The sequence below is a fragment of the Cydia amplana genome, chromosome Z, assembly GCF_948474715.1.
Source record: "Cydia amplana chromosome Z, ilCydAmpl1.1, whole genome shotgun sequence".
Lineage (NCBI taxonomy): Eukaryota > Metazoa > Arthropoda > Insecta > Lepidoptera > Tortricidae > Cydia > Cydia amplana.
This window is the reverse complement of record NC_086096.1, coordinates 16,100,850-16,123,135: the sequence shown is the minus strand read 5'-3', so window position 1 is coordinate 16,123,135 and position 22,286 is coordinate 16,100,850. Positions and strand designations below refer to the sequence as shown.

Below are 22,286 nucleotides of genomic sequence, written 5' to 3'. Positions count from 1 at the left end.
CAACTTTGCAATGCGTGTTATTAGAGATTGTATGTTCTAAAGTCTGGCTAATGAAAGGTGAGACTGAGATAACTCGGGAATTTCAATAAAAACCGCACCTGGCAATAAAATTACTATGAAATTAAATGACAGCTTGAAACTGACAGCTTATTTGGTAGGAAAAAAGTTGCCATATAAAAAGTTTTAAATAAATCTCAGTCTCACCTTTCATTAGCCAGACTCTAGAGCTCCGGCTGTATTGTGCGAACAATTAAAACTAGTTCGGTTCATATATTATTGATTTTTTTAAACTTTTCATTAATCAATCAATCATTACTATATCATAGCGGTTCTCAATAAAGCTGGTTAATTAATTTCGACACCACTTTATCAATTCCACTTAGGTACTCAATGCTGGGAGAAATTGAGTATATTTACCTGCGGAAGATATCAAACTTACTAAGTATAAGATGCATGAACAATAGGTTGATATTCGATAGCTGGATGTGCCATAAGTAGCTTTAGCTGCTGAAATATTCTCATTCTTGTTTATAATTAAATATGTCATACAATAAATATTATATAAAAAATAATAGTGGTTATCGTTGGTGAATTCAAAAATATTCTTATTTCCTGCAACATGTGTAAGTTAGGTATGTATATAAACTACTGTAGCCATAACACGACTGCCTTATCAGTGTCAAACTGATATATTCGCTAACATCTGCGTAACTTACTTTCTATACCTACATCTCGCCAGTACGAGCGAGATGGATAGAAAGAAAGCTACACAGACGTTATCGAATATGTCAGTGTCAAACTGCTGGTATCTGCCCAAATAATCACAAGTACGGAATGCTGAATGTTTAATGGAGTCTATAGCAAAGAAGTTGTGACGACAGGACACGGCAGCGAGGGGTACATGTCGTCGCCAGAACGGGGCTCGGCGCGGGCGCCCTATGAGGATCCTTACTACACGCAGTTTCTGGGCCCAGCGGCCGGCCGCACCAACATTACTCCGGTCATCGATGAAGAAACCAGGTATACACCTACATCGGATTTCTCGAAAGCCACTAGAAATTTTTAGGTCTTTCCATTAACAGTATGTTGTCAAGTTGTATTCAAGTTGTGTTTACTTAAACTTGGTCGCACTTGTGTAGCGAGGGCGTGGTGATCGATGACGCGTACCAGATGTATGGCGTGAACGCCGTCGGCGGCGCGCCGCGGCCCATGCCGCGTCCGCCTTACGACGCCAGGTAACTAACTACCTCTACAATACCGACCTTCCTAATACTTAAGTCCAATAACCATATTATACAATCTAAACATACCTTCAACATTTCGAACTGTGATCTGAATACAAATCGTTATCGTCGTCAAGCTTATTTTTCTTTATCTATGAATGCACCCATTCTTAAATCCATTCTTCCATTACCTGCATACATTCTTAATTATTCAGAACATAGTTCGCAAAAAGTGCTATGCGATATTGTGGCCACAATACTTACCTAACAATTGATACATTAAAGTTGCTAAGTTATTAAATAAAGCAAGGCGATGTTCAAAAGCTCCAGCGAATTATGATGTCAGAAATAATACGAGTAGCTAGTTATTACAAAACTTTATTGTTAGAAGATGATTATGCGTGTACCGTGGCTTTCCAGGCTTAATCCCCAAGTGGAAGATATACAACGCCTTCGAGTTGAGAAAATGGAGAGGCAGCTAGCTAATTTGACTGGCCTCGTTCAGAAAGCACTCCAGGTGCCAGGCGCCGCGCCCGCTCCGGTCGCGCCCGCCGCGCCCGCCGCCGCGCCGCGCCAACAGTTCCAGTCCTACCAGCCCCGGTCCAACGCTCAAGGTAAACAGCCCCCGTGGCCAACTGACGACATGCTTAGTCTGTAATGTATTATTTGTATCTAAGTTTTATAAAATCTCCGAGATATTTGCATAACAATTAAACATCCCGTGTGTTTAACTCAGTTAAGCGATCAACAATGCTGTTGCCGTTCAGGGCTTCGTTGGTTAATGTGCCTTGCGTTTTCCTGCACTCAGATGCCGCACGATTTCCCGGCAACGACCGACCTCCAAAATTAGGGAGGGACAAATTTCGTAAGTGTAACCTCCGCGGCCCCAATTAACAAACTTTAAATGCTAATGTATTGCTAATGCTTTGTCTCAATTCCCAATAGCTTTTTACAGAGTTAAAGAAACTTTAAAAAATCCGACAAATTTTCCTAGGCAAAATTGTCTAAATTTAATAAATAAATGTAGGTATAGGTAAATAAATTTTGTTTTGTTCCTAATTGAAATTCAGTTTATTTTTTATTTTGAAGGCTGCATCTTATCTACAGCATTTAGGGGTAAATTGGCACCATTCGTACCCGGGGAAACTTCATACAGTCACTCTTACAGCATATCAGAACAGCGTATGTATTTATTACAGCTTTACGTGTGTAAGTAGCCGTTGTCGAAAGTCAGGTGGCCACGAAGTGAGAGGAAAGTAATAATGTGTTTTTGAACTCTCAAACTAAATATTTGTCGATGTCAATTTCGCTGTGCAAACTTGACAGCAACAAGGATGTGTTGCACTATCCATTATATGATGACTGATGACGTGATAACTGTTCGAGTCTCCCCACCTGGGTTAGTAATCCAACCATTCCTACTTATCTGCCGAGAATAAACATAACCGCAAAATTGTGCACCCACGCATTTCCTGGCAAGAAAATTAATGAGACGAATTGTCGTGATCAATTCCGCGTGCAGCAGCTCAGTGGCCCGGGAAGGGATACTTTCTCGGTAACCTCATTCACCTCGGGAAATATTTGGCAGCTACTTGAATGAGAATACAATAGCAATAACATTAGCAATGCATTTCGCATTTATCATTCATTATCACGCCGAACGCTTGCTTGCTCAGTCGTGTGGTTTTCTTATTTTCAGCTTACTTTTGATAAACAATTCGTATTAGGTTTGTAATTCATCATCCCTCGCAATAATTTTCACTTGCACTCAATTCAAATATACTCGCTTCATTATCGCCTAATAAGTACAATCGTTTCATGAAAAGTTCTGGTAAATCATAAATAAGAATCGACCTTTATGTTGTCTGTCAAGACTGTAACATAAGTGATACTAATAAAGTTCAAGTGCACACTATAAGTACGTAAGTGAATATTTACATATGTCATTGTGTTATTATCACTGAAGAAAACTAAATGCTATCTATAATAGTAGATCCATAAACACTTTTCATTACGGATCCTAAGGCTTCCGTCACACTGACGCGGATCCGCGTCAGTTTGACCGAACCGTAACTTTTTTTACGCCTTCTAAAAATTATGTAACTCTAACGGGCCATGATGCCTTTTGCATGCCTTTACGGCACTAATTTAATAAAACGCTAAGTAATTTCGTAAACTTCGAGTCTCCCCACCCAAGTTTGTAACATACAACCATTCCTACTTAATAAAGTTCCAATATACGTAAGTGCAGTCTTAAAAGACTGTAGAGAGCTTTATTAGCTGGTGTACCAGTCGCTGTATTTATCTCGGATGCTGCTTGTATTAGGTTACAACAAGTGTATACTTACTTAGACACCTTGATACCCTTGTATGTATTATCTTACCTACAACACCCGCCGTAACTATATTTACTTAATTTTGAAACAGAGACAATTCAATTACGAAACGGCTCACAATAAGTGACGCCAACAGACGACTAAGTAACTTAATTTATTTTCCCCGAAAACTCGTAATTCATTTTTAATATATCCTGTGACGGCGGTGACACTCGTGCAACGAAGAGCAATCTCACGACATATTAAAAGTCGGTTCAGCCGTTTTGGTGAGAGAACACAGGGACGAACATATATACATATTTAGGTATCTAAGATCCATGATCCTCCTATTTTAGCTTTAGCTTTTTTGGGTAAAAATGTAGTATGAAACCAAGATTGTTTAGGCAGGTTAATATGTCACGGCGAATGGCACTGTTACTTTTTATGGGGCCCCCTTTTAATCGTCTAATTATTTTATTTGTAAATGTATTTTTTTAATGTATCACATGCAATGCATTTTTTATCTCATTCTTGTCAATAAACAACATTCTGAAGAATCTGAAGGCACTAACTATATAGCTGCTACCGGGTGAAATTAAAAGAGGAGTCTTGCATAAAACATCGCATAAGTAATAGGTAGGAGTTTCTTAGGGTTAGGTACCTACCTACAATGAATGTGTTCACGTCCCCAAAATTTGGTGTGCTAATTTACTATAGGTATTATGTCGGTTTGTTATTAATAAAAAATAATACGGGGACACAAATGTGACAATACGTACCCCGAAGGTTCGCCGAAGGTAATGAGCATAATTACAAACAGGTACCTTAATAAATAAAACATGACAAGGCTATTTGTGTTAAACAAGCCAAGCGATACTAAGCTAGTTAGAGTTAGACCAAGATAAGTCTGCAACGATTTTGTTAGCACCCGCAGTGCAAGTGTTATTATAAACTTATTATAATGATGTATAAATAACACTTGCACTACGTGTGCTATTAAAATCGTTGCAGACTTATCTTGGTCTAACTTTAGGTACTTACATAATCAACTTTTTACGATTATTAAAGTGGACATCATCAGGGTCAGTAGCTTTTTGTCTATTAGAAACTTGTTGTAGTTCCCAGTAAAGTTTAACAGGCCGTCGTATAACTGATAAAATACATTTCATATTTTATTATGTGATGAATGTGCTTTATGATCTAAATAAACCTCAATTCTCGATGACATTCCTTGGCATATTTCATCCGGTATAGTTTTATTTAGTAGTTTGAGCAACATACCTATACTAACACGTTTGCATTAGTTAGTCCACACGCAAAAAATAAACTCGAACGTTAATTGATCAACATTTTAACATTCCATAAATATTTGTTGCAAAAATAAAGCGATGTCTCCGTAGTTTATTGCTATTGGTGGAGTTGGCTCCACACTAGAGAGCTTGTCGATGAGCGCGACCGTACATTTGTTCTCGTCTCACCTGTGTGCTGACTGAGTATACCTACTGAGTACTTCCTCATTTGTGATTTCAGAAAAATCAGTGTCATTTGAGAAATCGGTATCCTTTAGCGATGACCCGCCAGATATGAACTCACCCATTCAACATTCGCCCCAACATTCAGGTATGCATACAAATCGTAATATTAACGTATTACCCAAGTTATATAATTATATATTCATAGATTCGGGTTGTCTGTAGCTTTAAAGAATGATACTGATTGTAAATCATAATGATGTTCGAACTTCCCTATACCCCATAGAATTCTGTATCGCCTTAAATCCTCCCGAAAGTAATGAGCATATTATCTTAGTAGGTAGCTATAGAACAGTTCAGTTGAGAGTAGTGATTGTGGCGCACGCGCACGCGCACGCTCATGCTCGCGGTCGCGGCTCGTACCGCCGCTGCGACTCGAAGCTTGGTGAACTGGTACCTCTAACATTTCCACCAACATCCATTTCTTGTATTGTAGTAGTAACTAATACACTTAATAACTAAATAATTACTTCAATTTTAATATACTAGTTTTAATGCCCAGTCAGCCCTTTTCATGAATAAGCCATCAACTGTTGTCCAAATTATGTACAAAGTGTTTAAAAAAAACAACAAAAAACAAGTTTCATTGTACATTCATTACGTATTTAAAGTCCGACTGATAACAATTCGATAAACAACTTTGTCATTGTCATTGTACATTTATTTCAGTAGTCATATTTTCGCTGCCATGAAGTTTTTTATTTGAATACCTACGTTAAGTATCCTATCATTTGTGAATATGTATTTGTATTCACGTTAAGGAACGTTGTCCACATTGTTGAGTTATTTTAGGTCCGATCGCCTTGCTGTTAATCTATCTCTCTAGTCACTCATAGATAAGATCATAACCATGTTCATAATTCTTGTATTTGATTTCTTTCCGCTTACTTCTTTGCCATAACAAGCTGATACAAAGCCAACAAAACCGGCAATCAAGTCGTCGACATTGCCAAGGACCTCGTCACAAGGTAATTTTATAAAATTAATTTTACTTAAGAGGCCTTCCATGTAGGTTTCTAGATTCACGACATACTAAAAGTGTACTAGTTAATATTATATAAAATCAGACTACAGTTGCCAAAGATAAGAAAGTAGAAAAACGTAGGTTCAGTACCAGCATGATTTTATCGCGCCCGTACTCGATACCTAACAAATTTGTAAACTCACTCCATACATACAGTAGGTATAAGTTTAGCACCCCGCAGTGCATCTCCCTTCTACTGATATGTACAGTCAGCAATACTCAGCAACAGTGAGCTGCAGTTGACTGTACATTTATGAGAGCAATGTGAATTGCGAGTGAGTTTACGCAGTCGCTGGCAAATACTGCCGCGATAAACTCATAAGTAGTAAAGGTACCTACTATATATAAATGATATAAGCATACTTAGACATCAAAACTTAAAGATATGTATTTGTCTAATGAACTAACGATATATATAGCTGAATTTCCTGATGTAGAATTATAACTCTTAGCTTTACTTACACCAGTACCTACTCGAACAGGCTTTCAATTATATTAGTCAGTATTAAGGTTGATATATTTAACTAAGAAAATATTGCAGAGCGCGACCGTCTCAAGCCGGCGCCGCCGCCCAAGCCCGCCGGCCTGGTCGGCCAGCAGCTCGCGCTGGTGTCGCAGAAGATATACACCATCAACGTCACGCCAGACTTTTTCAACGACATGCGCGTCTTGCAGAAGCAGAGCCGTGATTTGCGGATTGAGGTCTCTTAAAAAATCAAGTTATTTTACTATATTTATTTAAAGTATATGTAATACAATAATTTCTTTGTTGTTGTATATTGCATATGCGAATTCCAAATAAGTTGTCATGTATAGTGTCAACAGTATGCCTTCTTATATGGTTTGCAGACTCGAAATTTACGACGTTCGACACTGTCGCACGCCATACAGATGAGGCAGCTGATGGCCGACACCATCGTGAAAATAGGCGCCCTCGCCGCGAGCTTCTATGAACGTGACCCGGAATCGGTACACCAACGCTTTTACATACTTTCCTACTTCGATCATTTATTATATTTCTCTAATTAATTATGTCAGGTAGGCAGATATAACTCATAACCGTACTCAAATAAATCTTAATATTATATAGCAACTCACGCGTGAAGAGGAAATCTACCGGCAAGATATGCTACTGTTGGAGAACGACTTGTATGAACTGGAGGCTACTGTTGAACGTCTTCGCGGTCAAGCTGCTAACAGGTACTAATATAATACAAGTATTTTCACAAGAACCAACTCGGTTTATGTGATTTACAATAAAGCCTAAAGCAAGCATGTGTACAATTAAGGTACATCCCTTATTTTATTGCAAAATTACGTCCTAAAAATTTAAAGAAAAATGTTATATAACTATCCATCTGAGCCAAAATAATAGTAAATAGATAACAAACATAATATAATGATGTTGGTGTTACAGGGAGACCCGTGTCAACATGGCCGACATCGAACGCATTGCCATGGTGCTATCTAAGAGCAGCAAAACCGTCGCCGACTGGAAACTCAAGTTTCCGATTCTACAAGATACGATGAAAGTTAAATTGGCTTCGGAGATGGAAAAGGTAGGAGTGAAATAGCAGAAGTAGGAGTAGAATAATAAAATATTCAAATCTTGATATATAGTTACCTAAATTATGTTATTACACCCGGTACACCACGTTAATTGCAGGTCGTGCGCAAAGAAAAAATGCTAGAAGAGGAACCAGAACGTCTCGAACTAGCTTTACGTCGATGTAAAAAACTTACTGGAACTTTAGTGACTCTAAAAAGGTAAATATGTATTGCAGGTTTAGTATACATAGTAAATAGAGTTTAAAGAGCAATTTATAATGAGGTTCTGTGAAACTCATAAAATGGAGTAGGACTTTCATCTCTCAGAACGACGACTATGGTGTTATCGATGCGCACGTGACCAATGACAAGGTACTATTCAGTGTTGCCGCTTTAGACTCGTAGAATTGTAACTTGTAGCTTTATAAAGGACAACACTAGTTGTACGATGTTGATAGTACTTATTGTTTATTTGATGTGGTGAAGGTTATGGGTAGTAGCATAGAGAAATATAGTAAGACAAGAGTGCTCACTCCATACATCAGTTAGACTATTAATTTCAGTGTCTACATCTAGCATCGAGTAGCGGAACTATCAGTACTGCTACTTGACAATAGATGTAGCACCGACTGGAAAGTCTTATCTCAACAGCATAAGACTTTCCGGTCGGTGCTACATCTATTGTCAAGTAGCAGTACTGATAGTTCCGCTACTCGATGCTAGATGCTAATAGTCTTTTGGATACTAAAACTGATGTATGGAGTGAGCAATCTATGTATTTTTTTCTCTATGGTAGTAGGTATAGCGGTAGAATGCATGTCCGCAGGCTGGCGTGCGTGCAGGAGCAGCGGCTGCCCGCGGCGGACGGCCGCGTGTCGCCGGGCTCCTCGCAGGGCTCCAGCTTCACCGCCGCACCCTCCTCCGAGGAGTTCGACACCACCACGCACATTATACAGCCCACCAATAAGGTAACTAATATCATATATTTACTAAGTTTATAAACTTCAGCATTTATTTGGCAAAAACAAGTTTCGCCCTATTAAATCAGTTTAAAAGGAAAGGAATTAGGAAATCAGTTACAAAAACAAATTTGTAGTGTTCAATGGGTATAAATATGTTATTTGGAAACTTATTTCTTGCCACGGTGCTCCGAATCAATACGAATAAATAAATAATAATAAATACATCAAATATATATTACTCAAAAATCATATACTTACAATCTTGTTTACAGGCTAATTAAGCGGACTACTTTGTTGTAGGAATATTCATATATTTACAGATTATAACTTTATTAAAAGTTCGCTTAACAATTGCAGGTTTGCCAAAAGTTAAAATTTGCATTTTTTTCCAACACTTAATTTTATGTTGAGTGTTTTATTTTTATTTGCTCCCTATGTCACGTGCATGAGCTTTTTGGATCGTACGTTCAGCCTGTCATAAGCCCCTCTTGCATGCCCTCACCGATCCATGAAAATATTGTGAAGACGACCATAAAGCCAAACCTTTCAATTTAAAATGCAATTGCAAAACAACGGTTTATTAAATGCGCCTAACATTATCCAAACATGTTTTTGTGTAAAACGATTTTAACGCTGCGCAAATAAATAAAGATAAACATATGGGTAATGTTTATAATTTTATTCATGAATGGTTAATTATAACGTTTGAGTTTTTAAATAACTTTAACTATATCTTCATGTCACTTTCAGAGAGTATATTAAGTTTATATGACTGCTACATAATCAAAGGCACTGAATTCATTCGTTTCATAAACCCACAATCGTATTTTAATGCCTAATTATGTACAGTTACATACACTGCTATATCTACGTCAATATCATAATAAGCTTCAACAAAACAAAGTAATTTTATTCTTAAAAACGAATTAAACGTCAAATGGCGGTAATGCCATCTTTTTCGCGCGTGTCACGCATCTGTTGTCACCTACCATTATATATTTTTTTAGCTTTGTGTTTATCAAAATTTTCATCCTAGTGCTAGTAATAAAATTTGAAAAGTATAATAATTTGATTTGCATTTTCACGGGCACAAAACTACAATGAAAACGTAAAAAATCGGCCAAGAGCATGTAAGGCCATGCTCAGTGTAGGGTTCCGAAAACCATTTAGCTAAATTGGACAGTGTTATGGAATAGCGAACTAAGCGCTAGCGAACTAACTGTCGCTTGATCGCTTATTTCATAACACTGTCCAATTGCAATTATTAGTAAATAGCGTCAAATACAACAAAGATGAGATACGCAGCCTTGATTCAAGGATGTCAGTCTTCTGTATTTTACTATAGTATTGTGTTAACCTTTGCTTGTAATTGGATTACCCTAATTTAGTACAGTTTATTCTTCATAGAATTTTGCATGTATCTGTGATAAAAAAAACAGCTGTTGTCTGTGCTCAAAAGGCAATGCTTTTTTTGTAGTAGGCGCGTAGTCAGTAGGCCTAGCCCAGGATGGTCGCGATAGTATCTCGCCCGAGAGATAGACTACCCGTGTTTTTCTCACTGTATTAATTAGAGAAGGAGGGATAGTATATACGAGGGCGATATACTGTCGCGCCCGTCCTGTGCTAGCCCGGCAGAGCGGTAGGTATTCTGAGCTTTTGTTACTTTGCAATACCAATTTAACTTAATAACTATACCTCGAGGACACCAAATTGATGTCGCAAAGATAATACTTGCGCATGTGTAAAATGTCTGTTTTGTAGGTATACGCTATCTTGTGTATTCTGGATAGGTACCATCATAATAATTTGTTTCCAAATTTTTACATGGCATAAGATACAGTCTAGTTCATAAATATGTATTAATTTTTTCACCTTATTGCAACGGATTAAGGTGAAGAAAAGTATAGATATTTTGAACTCGACTGTACCAATGGAAACACACTAGATCACTAGTGATGTATAAAATTGGCATGACTAAATTGTACCTAACATTTCCTTGAAAACGAAAACTTAACGTCACCCTCTGTCATAATAAAACAGATATATTTCTCATAAGTTTGGTCTTCGCGTAGGTTCTCGTTGTACCCTCGTTGTATGGCGACATCCGAAGATCCTGGGTTAACACGTATGAAAGGTATAAGGAATCACTATTTACTCGAATCTTGCAGTTCTATTTCCAAGCATACAATATTTTTAAACTAATTAGTATACGTGCGAAAAATAGGAAATTCGCAACGAGGGGTAATAACTTAAAAAAGGACATATGTAAAAGGTACTCGCAAGGTACCTGAAAGATTAAACCTAAAAAAAGCATTTCTGAGGCCAAAAGAAGAGAAAAAAATGAGCTTAGGTCAATATTTTTTATTGTTTTTTAATGTAAATGCTATGGGTAAAACTATCACTTAAAATGAATTGGTACCTACTTTTTTTAGTCAAGTGTAACTTGACACTTTTTAAACTAGGCCACTTAGTGGCAACATCGCATCAAAAAGTCACAATAAAAAGATGCTTTTTTTTAATTTTTGATTTATTTTAGAGTAGTTTATTTAGGATCGAACATGATAGGAACAATAACAAAACTTATAAACAATTATTAAAATGAAGTACAAAAACTAAATAAATAAATAAAACTTATACCCACTTATCCTAGGTCCCCTAGATCTTATCCCCTACGTAAGGGTGCCCATAAGGCTGGTTTTGGCTACATTCTCACGCTGAATAGTTATGCCTATTCTTTGGCCTAGGAATGATCACCTACGGGTCTTTGTGATAGATAACTCTGAAACTAGGCGAATTTCAGAAAAGTTTATTGGACATTTTAGGATTTAAATAAGATCAGAAATACACTATTACAATTTTTCGGGTTCTTCGTGAGCACGTTGTATATTGTATAGGTACTTCGCTTCAGAGGATTCGCCCATGGCATGTAGTTCACAAATATGAGTATTCGCTACTGACGTTAAGTATGTCGAAGTTTAATATTTACCTATACTTGTTTAGTGTAAAATACATATTGTTTGGTATTTTCTCTTCGATCAATGACAGAGTGTGACGAGCTCGAAATGACAGAATACAATACAGGGTGAGCAATTCAAAGAGATTAGTGAATGGAAATATGAAATCATTATACTTCATTCCAGTTAGGATTAGACACAAGAAAAATGGATAGTGCAATTTGTAGGATGTCATTCAATAAGTAACATTCTTCACTATTACGCTGTAAACCAAATAAGTACTTACTTACTAGGTGTTACACCGTCACTGTCTACACTTTGATTTGGCTTTCGTTCATGTTGCATCGAAATCGAAGTTGTTTGCTGCCCCTACAACTTCATAGAAAAGTTTGAGAATCTCTGTTATTCGAGGAAGATTCCCTGCCGTATTTTTTTTTTTATTCTAAAATCGTCCTTGTGACTCCTAAGATCGCGTTTCTGTATCTCTTGTTTCAAATTTCCCTCGCCACATCATTTGAATTACTCACACTGTATACCTATAAGATTTTGCACTTGTCCTGCAACCAATGCACATTCTGTAAACGTTGCATTCTTTAATTCTTGCTTCAGGAAAATAATGCCAATTTTAATACAATTTCGATCATTTGATAGTTAAGAAAAAAAGTACCTACTTGTAGTTGACCTGCCATTAAATCACTGCCGCATCCGAATCAGTTTGCTATCCCATTTGTTTTAAGCGTTGATCAATGGTAAAAGTTTTAAGATGACCAGTTGAATGAATTATTATATTTATTAAAACAAATGAAAACAATTCAGTGTTAGCTATAGCACATAACAAATATCTCGAAACTTTTACACTTCAATACGTGTTCGGGTAAGTAGGTACTGTGGCATGCCGATGACGTAGTTCCCAAACTATTGCAACAGTTAGTGGAATATTTAAAAATAGCCGAGTATTTTTAAACCACGACCGACATGGCAAACCTTTAGTACGTTGAACTGATTTCAAATGCGGTCTCGGTTATCTTGAATTTATTAGTTATATGTTTATGTAGTCACATTGCTGACTATAGCAATCCAGCACAAAATACACGTTGTACAAAACCAGCTTTTCACGTTCCCTTTAACCGAGGCATATTATCGGTCTGAAGGGTAGGTATTTAGTTATTAACACTTAATTTTCATTTCCTTTGGGAAATATCAATAGAATTATGGCTATTTTAATATACCCACGGTAAGGCTTTGTTATGAAACAGCTATCATAAATTAACTATCAGTTTATAGAGTAAATTTTAAGTGAGGAGTGATACAACATTCCGATTTCATAAGAATTTATGAGTAAACAATGCATGTCGAAAACCGTATAACACTAGCACACGAAGAGGACGATCGTCTATCGATGTGGGCTCAGAGTACATTAGGCTAGCTTCTTGTTGGCAGTAGGTACCTATCTAATATTGTCAGTTCTCTCAACATCATTCCTGGCACGTAAATCAAGTAGCTGCATTTATTTGTCTAACGTGTTACATCACAAATACGCTCAATTGTGTAATAGTTTCCATAGCTCATAAGATGTTTTCCCCTTTTTTGTTACCACGCAGGTTAGTTCTACATGTCTGAAATGATTAAACGGGTTGATTAAACTTTGTCAATTAACGACTTCCATACACACTTTTTGCTTTATTTAACTATAACCGAGTTTAAATACAGACATTCGATATTACAATCCTGGGTTCCATTAAATACTTATAGTGCCACCCACACAGCATGCGCGCCTGAACCCGTTTACGATGTTTCCTAATAATACAAAACAGACGCTTTTGTCAATAAAGATTGGCTTCCTTACCCAATACCTATTAAAATATTATGCGATCCTAACAAAATTAAAGTCCCGTTTCGTTAATCTACTTAAAGTGCAAAAACCGTGAAAGTTGAAATAGTTAAAACTCAAATTAATTAATTAATTTCTTAAGCAGAAAACATCGTAAGGAAACCGGACTAATCCCAATAAGTCCTAGTTTCTCCTCTGAGGTGAAAGGATAAGTAGGTGGCAGTTGATTCATAAAAACTAGTGCCTACGCCAATACTCGGGATTAGTTGCCAAGCGGACCCATGGCTCCCATGAGCCGTGGCAATAAGCCGGGAAAACGTTGGGAAGAAGATTTTTTCTCAAGCTGACAGGCACAAGCGGAACTACGGAAACTGAAATGTCGCTGTCGTGTGTTGTCTTTCCGAGCCGAAAAAGAAGAATTAAACACCACTGAACCATTTAATTTTTCTTTTTTATGAATATTTATTTATTTGGAAAATTTACAGCTAAGTAACAAGTTAGAGTAATAACTTAGAAACTGTGAGCCAATTACAAGTTTCCACAGGTGGAACAGATTTTCAAGAGGTAGATATGTATTGAAATGTTTAAAAAAAATTGGTCATGCAAGCAATTGAGTACGTACTTACGTTTCACTGCAACTGATTTGATCGGATGGTTGATATACTAAAGATCACAAAAATTTATTAAGGATAGTATGACATTTTTAAAAGGTATTGAGCAGAGAAGTATAAAGCCCTCTTAAGTATTTCATCTAAAATATTCGTAGTTCGGGCACTATAAGTATTTGAGGGAAAATTAATGTACTTTTTATGACTATCACTTCCATAATTGACCAAATGGCACCTTATAAATATAAGTATGACCAACCCCTATTTTGAAATTCCTCCATCATTCCCCAATAATATTTTACGTCACACAAGTTGATCAAGTTATTTTAACAAAGGATTTCGTGGTTTTTTCTGTGATGGTACTCTTCAGTTCGCGTGGAAAGACAGCCGATACTTCAGAGAAGCGATAGTTATTAACGAGTAATGAAAATCTTCGTAATAATTATATCCATACTATTATTAATTTTCTATATTTATCTTTTTATTTTTATTCCACATTATTGTTTTAAATCTTTCATCTACCTTGGTTATGTAACGTAACACCCATTTTGCTATTGTTATGTAGGCATGTTGGTGCACTCGAAGATATATAGCACAGCGCTTATGTCCTGAAATCGCTTCAAGATAGCAATACGAGTTCACTTTCACTTAATGATTCGCATCTTTTTACAGTTCAGACAGTATTACATGAAGCGGTGCCTATGCATGGAGATTTAATACTTTGCTTTTTATTTGTGACACACTATTCTCTTAATCTAGCATATAATATTCACAATGTTTTTTTGAAAACGATAAGATATTTTTTTTATTACGAATTCTTTACAATCCTTTTCCGTTAGCACAACGTGCTCGTTTTCATAAAAGCATCTTTGACGACTAACCTGTATTGACAGAAGAATACATAGTAGTTACTAATGTTTAACTTAAAATCGATTCCAAGCTTCTGTCAGTACCCACCAGACAATTGAAAAGAAATCAAGAAGCTCATTTCGATAGGGCTATGATAATCATGGGCACTTTTCACTTTCGTGAAATAGTATTAATTATACATATTCATATAGGCCTTAGGAACTGAGCAAACATTGTAACGGGAGATATACTGATACTGATTATAGTGAGAGTATTATTCGCAGTTACATTTTAAAAAGTTTAGGCTATATAAAATTCAATATCTTAATATCATATTTTGTCTACAGTGATGCATATTAAAAACTTTACTTTGAGTAAAATGTCATTCAATAGAACTTGCTAACTATGTAAACAGACTGCCATACTAAAATTGACACTGAATGTCAATTTACTAGTAACTTTTGTTTACATAGTTCGCAAATTCTATTGAATGACACTTTATGTCAAAAAAGTATGTTTTAGTATAAACACAATCTTTAAATAATGTATTAGCAACTATACTGGATCAACCAAATCTTGTCAGTAGTAAAAGGCGGCAAATTTGAAAAATCGCGGGTTAGCAACACTGTGTTCGAATAATTCCAAAATCGCGTGTCTGTGGAATGTGGATCGTGAATGACAGCCATCATCTTATTGTTTACATTCTGAATCGTTTCTATTTCAAGAGAAATTTCTGCTGTCACCATTAAATACCAAGATTATGCATGACCTCAAGCAAAGCTAAGGTGCCTACAATGTACAATCATGCTCGTTGACGGTAATCATTACTAAAATTTGAGGTTATGATAATTCACTCGAACTGACGTATGAAGGGCGGAAAATAAACACGTTTTGGTTCGATGTACATTGCTGCTTTTCTTAGCGCAATTCTGCTCTTTGAGTGTTACATGGTGTTACCCTACTTTAATTTGCAGTACATTGCTACTGACAAGATTTGCTTGACGCACTATAGGTATTATTGAACGACTAATGAGTTTTCACTAGATAGTTGATAGAATTGAATAATTTTAATAAGTGAGTAACTGATAAAACTCAGTAATCATCCGTTTAAATATTTGCTTCTGTTGCAGGCCCCATTCGGTATCTCGGGGTGAGATTTTCACCTACAATGTCTTAAAACACTAAGTAATAAAATAAAGGCCAAACATGAATTAAAAACATTTTCGTGTACCTATGTTTGACTTTCGTGTTCAATACATAACTAATGGAAGATCCGCTATATGAGTTTATAACTTAATTGGGTAAATAAATACCTATATTTATTTTTAGTAGGCTATATTTAGGTATTTATTCTTGGCAGACATAGTGTGTGTCTCTGTCTCATGCATATTTTACGTCACTATTGTGTATGAAAGTCAGATGTAAACCATGACATAGTTACCTTAACCCTTAACATTGTTTATAAATTGAAATGAGTTTAGTTGTTTTCTCCACGTTAACATCATGCATGTAAAAAAATTAAACTTGTGTTTTATTATACGATATTGTTATATACGTTATTACCTGTTATATTACTAATTCGGACTTCTAAGGCCGATTTAAACATACAATTATTTATATGACAGGAACTACATCGGAAATTTATTTGCATATTTAATGCTAAAGTCAAAGTTACGCCATTTGGGGTTCTAGCTAAAATGGACATTGTATATCGTAAGTATAGAACAACCAACTTAGCTAGGACCCTAAATGGCGTTACAATCTCGTGTGGTGACTGTACACGTAAATCAAATGTAGTCCTTCAAATGCCTTGACAGCTGTATTAAAAAAAAAGTTTTGTTATGCATCCAAGGGATTAGAAACAATGTTGTTTTGTTCAAAAAAGTATTTTTTTTTCTAATTTTAAAGTCGTGTTTTTTAACTCTCTCAAACGTATGTTGCCCATTTTATCTTTAAGTCGGCTTTGATTTCTTATAAATTACCAGTTAAGTCAACATTATGCCACCTTTACCTTTTCTGCACTCATTTAAGTAAGTATATATTTCAATACTTATGTACACGGTTTAGGCGTAACTACCGCCTTACTTTTTGTAAAATTTAATGGAGTTCATTGTGTAACGAAATATAACTGTAAATATATAAGTAGGTATGTGGTTACTTAAATACGTTACGCAATGAAAATAATTAAATGGTATAATTGAAAAGTATTTACCTATACACAGGGTTGGGCAGTATTTCAATTACATGTATTTGAAATACGTATTTGAAATACAAATTAGTATTTTGTATTTGTATTTCAAATACTACCTCAAAAGTATTTTGTATTTGGTATTTCAAATACTGCACTCACATGTATTTAGTATTTTGTATTTCAAATACTTCAAGCTTCAAAATACATTTCTATAAATACATTTTATTAAATTCTATAATCCTAAAATGTCTAATCTCTCGCACAAGCTGTGAGCCGACCGCGAACCTCCGATCCAGCCGAGATACAATTTTCATTGGCTGGATACTGGATCTATATTAGGTCAACTTCTGCGTGGAACTTTTCGTTTAAATCTAGGGGATAGGGTCATTGCAGTAGTTTCCGTCCATGCACTAGTTTTCGACGACTTGACGGATTATCAAATATATATTTCATTTTTAATTTACTACTTTTTGCGAAATCTTCATCTTCCTCGCGTTGTCCCGGCATTTTGCCACGGCTCATGGGAGCCTGGGGTCCGCTTGGAAACTAATCCCAGTAATTGGCGTTGGCACTAGTTTTTACGATAGCGACTGCCATCTGACCTTCCAACCCAGAGGGTAAACTAGGGCCGTAATTGGAATTAGTCCGGTTTCCTCACGATGTTTTCCTTCACCGAAAAGCGACTGGTAAATATCAAATGATATTTCGTACATAGTTCCGAAAAACTCATTGGTTCGAGCCGGGGTTCGAACTCGCGACCTCCGGATTGCAAGTCGCACGCTCTTACCGCTAGGCCACCAGCGCTTCCTTTTTGCGAAATATCATTGTTATATGTAGACAGATATATTGCTTAGACGCCTTAGACATAAGGATTGAAATCAGTCCAAATTTGTGCAGGAATGTAGGTATATATTCAAATTTCGTCAAGTGGACGTAAACTAGAGCTGGACGAAAACTAGCGCAATGACCCTATAAGTTTATATGAAAGGATATTCGTTAACGTTAAAACTAAATGCTAAACAAGAAAATAAATAAAGGTATATTTTGTAATTGAAATACATTATTTTAAACACTGTAATTTGTATTTTGTATTTCAAATACCCGTCACCAAAGTAGTTTGTATTTTGTATTTCAAATACTTTTAAAAATGTATTTTGTAATTTGTATTTCAAATACGTGGAAGCCAGTATTTTGCCCAACCCTGCCTATACATATACATTTATTTTTTCATTAATGTTTAATTTATAATGAGAAACGACATCGTGGACGTGGCATTTACACAATTTAATTTGTTTTGAATGTTGACTTGTAGAGTAACCGCATGCGACGTTAGCCGCTTGGCGACTTTAGTGCACCGCCGTTTGTTTGTTGCAGCGTGCTCCCGATACCAGGGGCTGCAGCTCGCAACCTAGTTCTTCAGGAGTAGAATGAAAGCTTTTCGACCGCTGTCTTTTTCGTAACATACTAAGTTTTCGTTAACAACTTACGTTGTAACTACGTAATTTGTCAATCCCACCATTATTTTGCATTCCTTGACAACCTTTGCCCTTTTGATTGAACTAGAAAGATATAATCTCTTTTACATAATCCTATAAATTATTTCCGATTGGCTATTATGTTGAATGCTATCTCAAAAAGTGATATTGTACAATCACAGGATACAGGAGCACAGGTAATTTTTAACACACTTTTATTCGCTTAAAACTTTTTTATTGTACCTAACTCTAAACCTTATCAGTTATCACGTACATTATGCACATCACTTAATATTAATTGTATTTAGAGCAACTAGTAAAAGCAGTCTTGAGCTTAGCCTTAGATTAGTGGTATTTAGAAAAAAAGTACTTAAAACACTTTTTTGACTAATGGCAAAATCATCACAATTGTTAAGAGTGACAACATTTTCTTTTACATTGAAATATCACTTTTTATGCATCTTATAAATCACAAAATTTAACGTATGTATATTAATTTTATATCTTTCATGTCACATTATATAAGTATTGGAAGTTATGAATTAAACCGTGTTTGTCTACAAGCCCTGTCCGATGCTAACCACCACGTTTTGGTTCTTATTATCACGTTCTACCCCTTGGATTATTCAACCTTTAGTCTTTTTGTTGCTGAATAATTCATTCAAGTATAACAAACTAACTTAACATTTTTTAAATACAAATAAAAAGAATGTAAAAAATTGAAATCTGTAATGTAACTAGTATTTATTCATATATAAGGTACAGAAACATGTCAAAAACAATAAATATAAACGACGTTCCATCGAAGTTTTGCTGTAAATATAAAAGACACACAAAAAACCTGCATATCAGCAGCTTCTGACGTCTCCAGATATTCATCTTACATTACAGTAAAATTGATTTGTGCCACAAGAGCAAAGTTCGTATTGCTTTGAGTGCTTTCTGTTTTGAAGCGGTAAGTTGTTCAAGCTGTTTAAATAAAAAATATTTAATCTTGTTGGTCACCCCACGAGTTCCATAAAAGATTCGAGGACTTTCGCCGTACAAAAATGATTTAAACAAAAGTTTAAAAAATGGGTGGGCAGAAAGAGCGTAGACATTACGCCCTATATTGGTCGCTAATCGACATATCACATGACATGACTACCTTAACTTACCATATTGTTTGTAGACTAATATTATTGAGCAACAAAAAGCTAGTTTTATTTCTAATTGTTCTACCCGGGTATGATTGTATTAAAACTATTTTATTTAGCTAAGTAATAAGTGTTTTTCTGAAATATTTTTTATATTTCTTTATTGTGAATGTCTTGATGGAATCGATGTTTGAAATATTATTTTAAAAGTGTGGTTGCAGTAGAGATATATTTTGGGCTTCAATCCATGTGGAGGCGTAAAGCATTAAGTACTTAGTACCTACGTGTATTTAACTATTGTCTATGGATTAAAGCCTGCAGATGAAACGGACTATCAAACATACATAGATTTTTAACATTACGTTATTTGCAACCTCGCTTTTATAATGTCTGTTGGAGATTGCGGGACACAGCTAGAAGTGCGTGGAATGGTGCGCAGGGCACCGGCAGCGGGCGAGGTACTGCGTCCCGGGGAGCAGCGGAGCTGCGGCCAGAGAACGCCCTCGACGCGCTACTAGACGAGCTGCAGACGTTCGCCAAGCCCGCGGAGCGCAGCAGCAGGGGCGCTGCGCCCGGCGGCGAGGGCCCCTTGCGTCGGCTGCACTCATACCCCAGCGGCAGCGACACAGACGCGTCGCCGCCGGTGCGCGCACGCGGCCAGCACCCGCCCAAGCCGCCCGTGCCCGAGCGCCACCCCGAGCTGCTCGCGCTTGCCGCGCGCCGGGCGCCTCCTCCTCCTCCACCGCGCACCACTTCTCGCTCGCCTTTAGCTTCGCCTACCTCTCCTTCGTCACCACCGAATGCAGATTCCTCACCTCCCGATTCCAACCTTAGCGAGGAGAAGACAGCTTTACGGCAGTCTCTCCTCGAACAACGGCACCAGGAGCTACTAAAGAAACAAAAAGCGCTCCAAGAACAGTATGCGCGACTACAGATGATTCAACGTAGCGGACCGTCGCTTCCACCAACAGCGCAGCCTGACTTGAAGAAAACCGGTAGTGAATCGAACCTACTTACTAAAATGAATTTGAATCTAACTGCAACAAACATTTCCGGTAGCATGACACACTTGGCGTGTGACGCTGAGCATCAAAAGCCGACGCAGAACATGCCCGCGCCATCGGACTTAGAGAGGCCATCTGCTTCTGACACTATAGCCACAACCAATAAAGTTTATGAGACTGACATTCTGTGACCTTGCAGCAGTTGTTTTATATCTGTATAGTTTATTATCAACTTCGGGATAGTACTTCCGGAATATACGAAGAAGATACCTACGTTCATTTAGTGTGGCCTCACGGTCACACTTACCGCCAGCGTGAACTGCGAGCTTGCGTTCACATTTACACAACCAGGGGCCTATTGCATAACAAAACTTACAAGCTTCTACTATTAGCGATTTTACATACAAAATTACTAATAGTACTTGATAGTAAGGGACAAAACAACAACCGGCTCGGTTTATAACGCGCTGGCGGTAAGCACGCCTGTATATAATCATCAGGTACAGATATACATTTAAGTTTGTATTTAAAAAATTATGAAATATTATGAAACTTTAAAGGCAAATTAATAAAGCACTGTTATTTTATATTAAATTACAGAATTAATTGATTTGACATTATAAATAGTACAGCTAACCTCAGATCCTTTCGATAGCCAATTGCACTGCTTAAAAGGATAATGCCTTTGTTTAACAGACTGGAGTCAAAGACCGAAAAGTCGTCTGAGTTCAGCTCTACTATATTATTTATTAATTGTTACTTTATTATTTTACTAGTGCGTCTTACATATAAGGTGTTCCACATGCCTTCTTATGATAACAGGTCGTCATGGATACAAAAACGAACGGCGCTAACTAAAGCACCTTTACAAATTAATATCTAAAGTCACGTAAATCAAATTAATTATCCATGTGTTTGTTTTATAGATAAACTGTCACGTACAAGGTACCCACGAGGAACTCGAGTGATTTTTACCACGCATTTCTGAGGCCAAGAAAAGGAAAAAATGCTATATGAGTTTAGGTCAATTTCGCCAAAAATTCTTTATATGTATGTATTTGTACATAAAACGTAAATGCTATTTGTAAAACTGTCACAAAAAATACCTTTTTAGGGTTCCGTAGCCAAATGGCAAAAAACGGAATCCTTATGGATTCGTCATGTCTGTCTGTCTGTCCGTCTGTCTGTCCGTCCGTATGTCACAGCCACTTTTTTCCGAAACTATAAGAACTATACTGTTGAAACTTGGTAAGTAGATGTATTCTGTGAACCGCATTAAGATTATCACACAAAAATAGAAAAAAAAAACAATAAATTTTGGGGGTCCCCATACTTAGAACTGAAACTCAACAATTTTTTTTTCATGAAACCCATACGTGTGGGGTGGTGGTAAAATGTGTGTCCCCCCCCCCTGTAACTTCTAAAATAAGAGAATGGTAAAACTAAAAAAAATATATGATGTACCATGCAAACTTCCACCGAAAATTGGTTTGAACGAGATCTAGTAAGTAGTTTTTTTTTAATACGTCCTTAATCCCCTAAATACGGAACCCTTCATGGGCGAGTCCGACTCGCACTTGGCCGCTTTTTTAACCTAGTTTTTGCAAGGTGTTACTTGTCACTCAATAAATAAA

General features: G+C 36.6%; 1 protein-coding gene across 9 annotated transcripts in view; it reads left to right on the top strand.

The window, feature by feature from the left end:
• LOC134661832 (coiled-coil domain-containing protein AGAP005037) overlaps positions 1-20,917 on the top strand; it is an 88,096-nt gene extending 67,179 nt beyond the window's left edge. For 5 of the 9 annotated variants that reach the window (XM_063518031.1, XM_063518030.1, XM_063518034.1 and 2 more), the window contains 13 exons: positions 882-1,020; positions 1,140-1,235; positions 1,644-1,837; positions 2,032-2,088; positions 5,069-5,158; positions 5,976-6,038; positions 6,636-6,796; positions 6,944-7,063; positions 7,185-7,294; positions 7,512-7,653; positions 7,761-7,861; positions 8,469-8,610; positions 20,088-20,917. In XM_063518031.1, the coding sequence (XP_063374101.1) occupies positions 882-1,020; positions 1,140-1,235; positions 1,644-1,837; positions 2,032-2,088; positions 5,069-5,158; positions 5,976-6,038; positions 6,636-6,796; positions 6,944-7,063; positions 7,185-7,294; positions 7,512-7,653; positions 7,761-7,861; positions 8,469-8,610; positions 20,088-20,843 (2,171 nt within the window). In that variant the 3' untranslated portion in view covers positions 20,844-20,917. Of the gene's footprint in view, positions 1-881; positions 1,021-1,139; positions 1,236-1,643; positions 1,838-2,031; positions 2,089-5,068; positions 5,159-5,975; positions 6,039-6,635; positions 6,797-6,943; positions 7,064-7,184; positions 7,295-7,511; positions 7,654-7,760; positions 7,862-8,468; positions 8,611-18,411; positions 18,789-20,087 lie in introns of those variants that run through there. The other 4 variants (XM_063518037.1, XM_063518032.1, XM_063518033.1 and 1 more) reach the window with 4 other exon arrangements.
• The last annotated feature ends 1,369 nt before the right edge of the window (positions 20,918-22,286 follow it).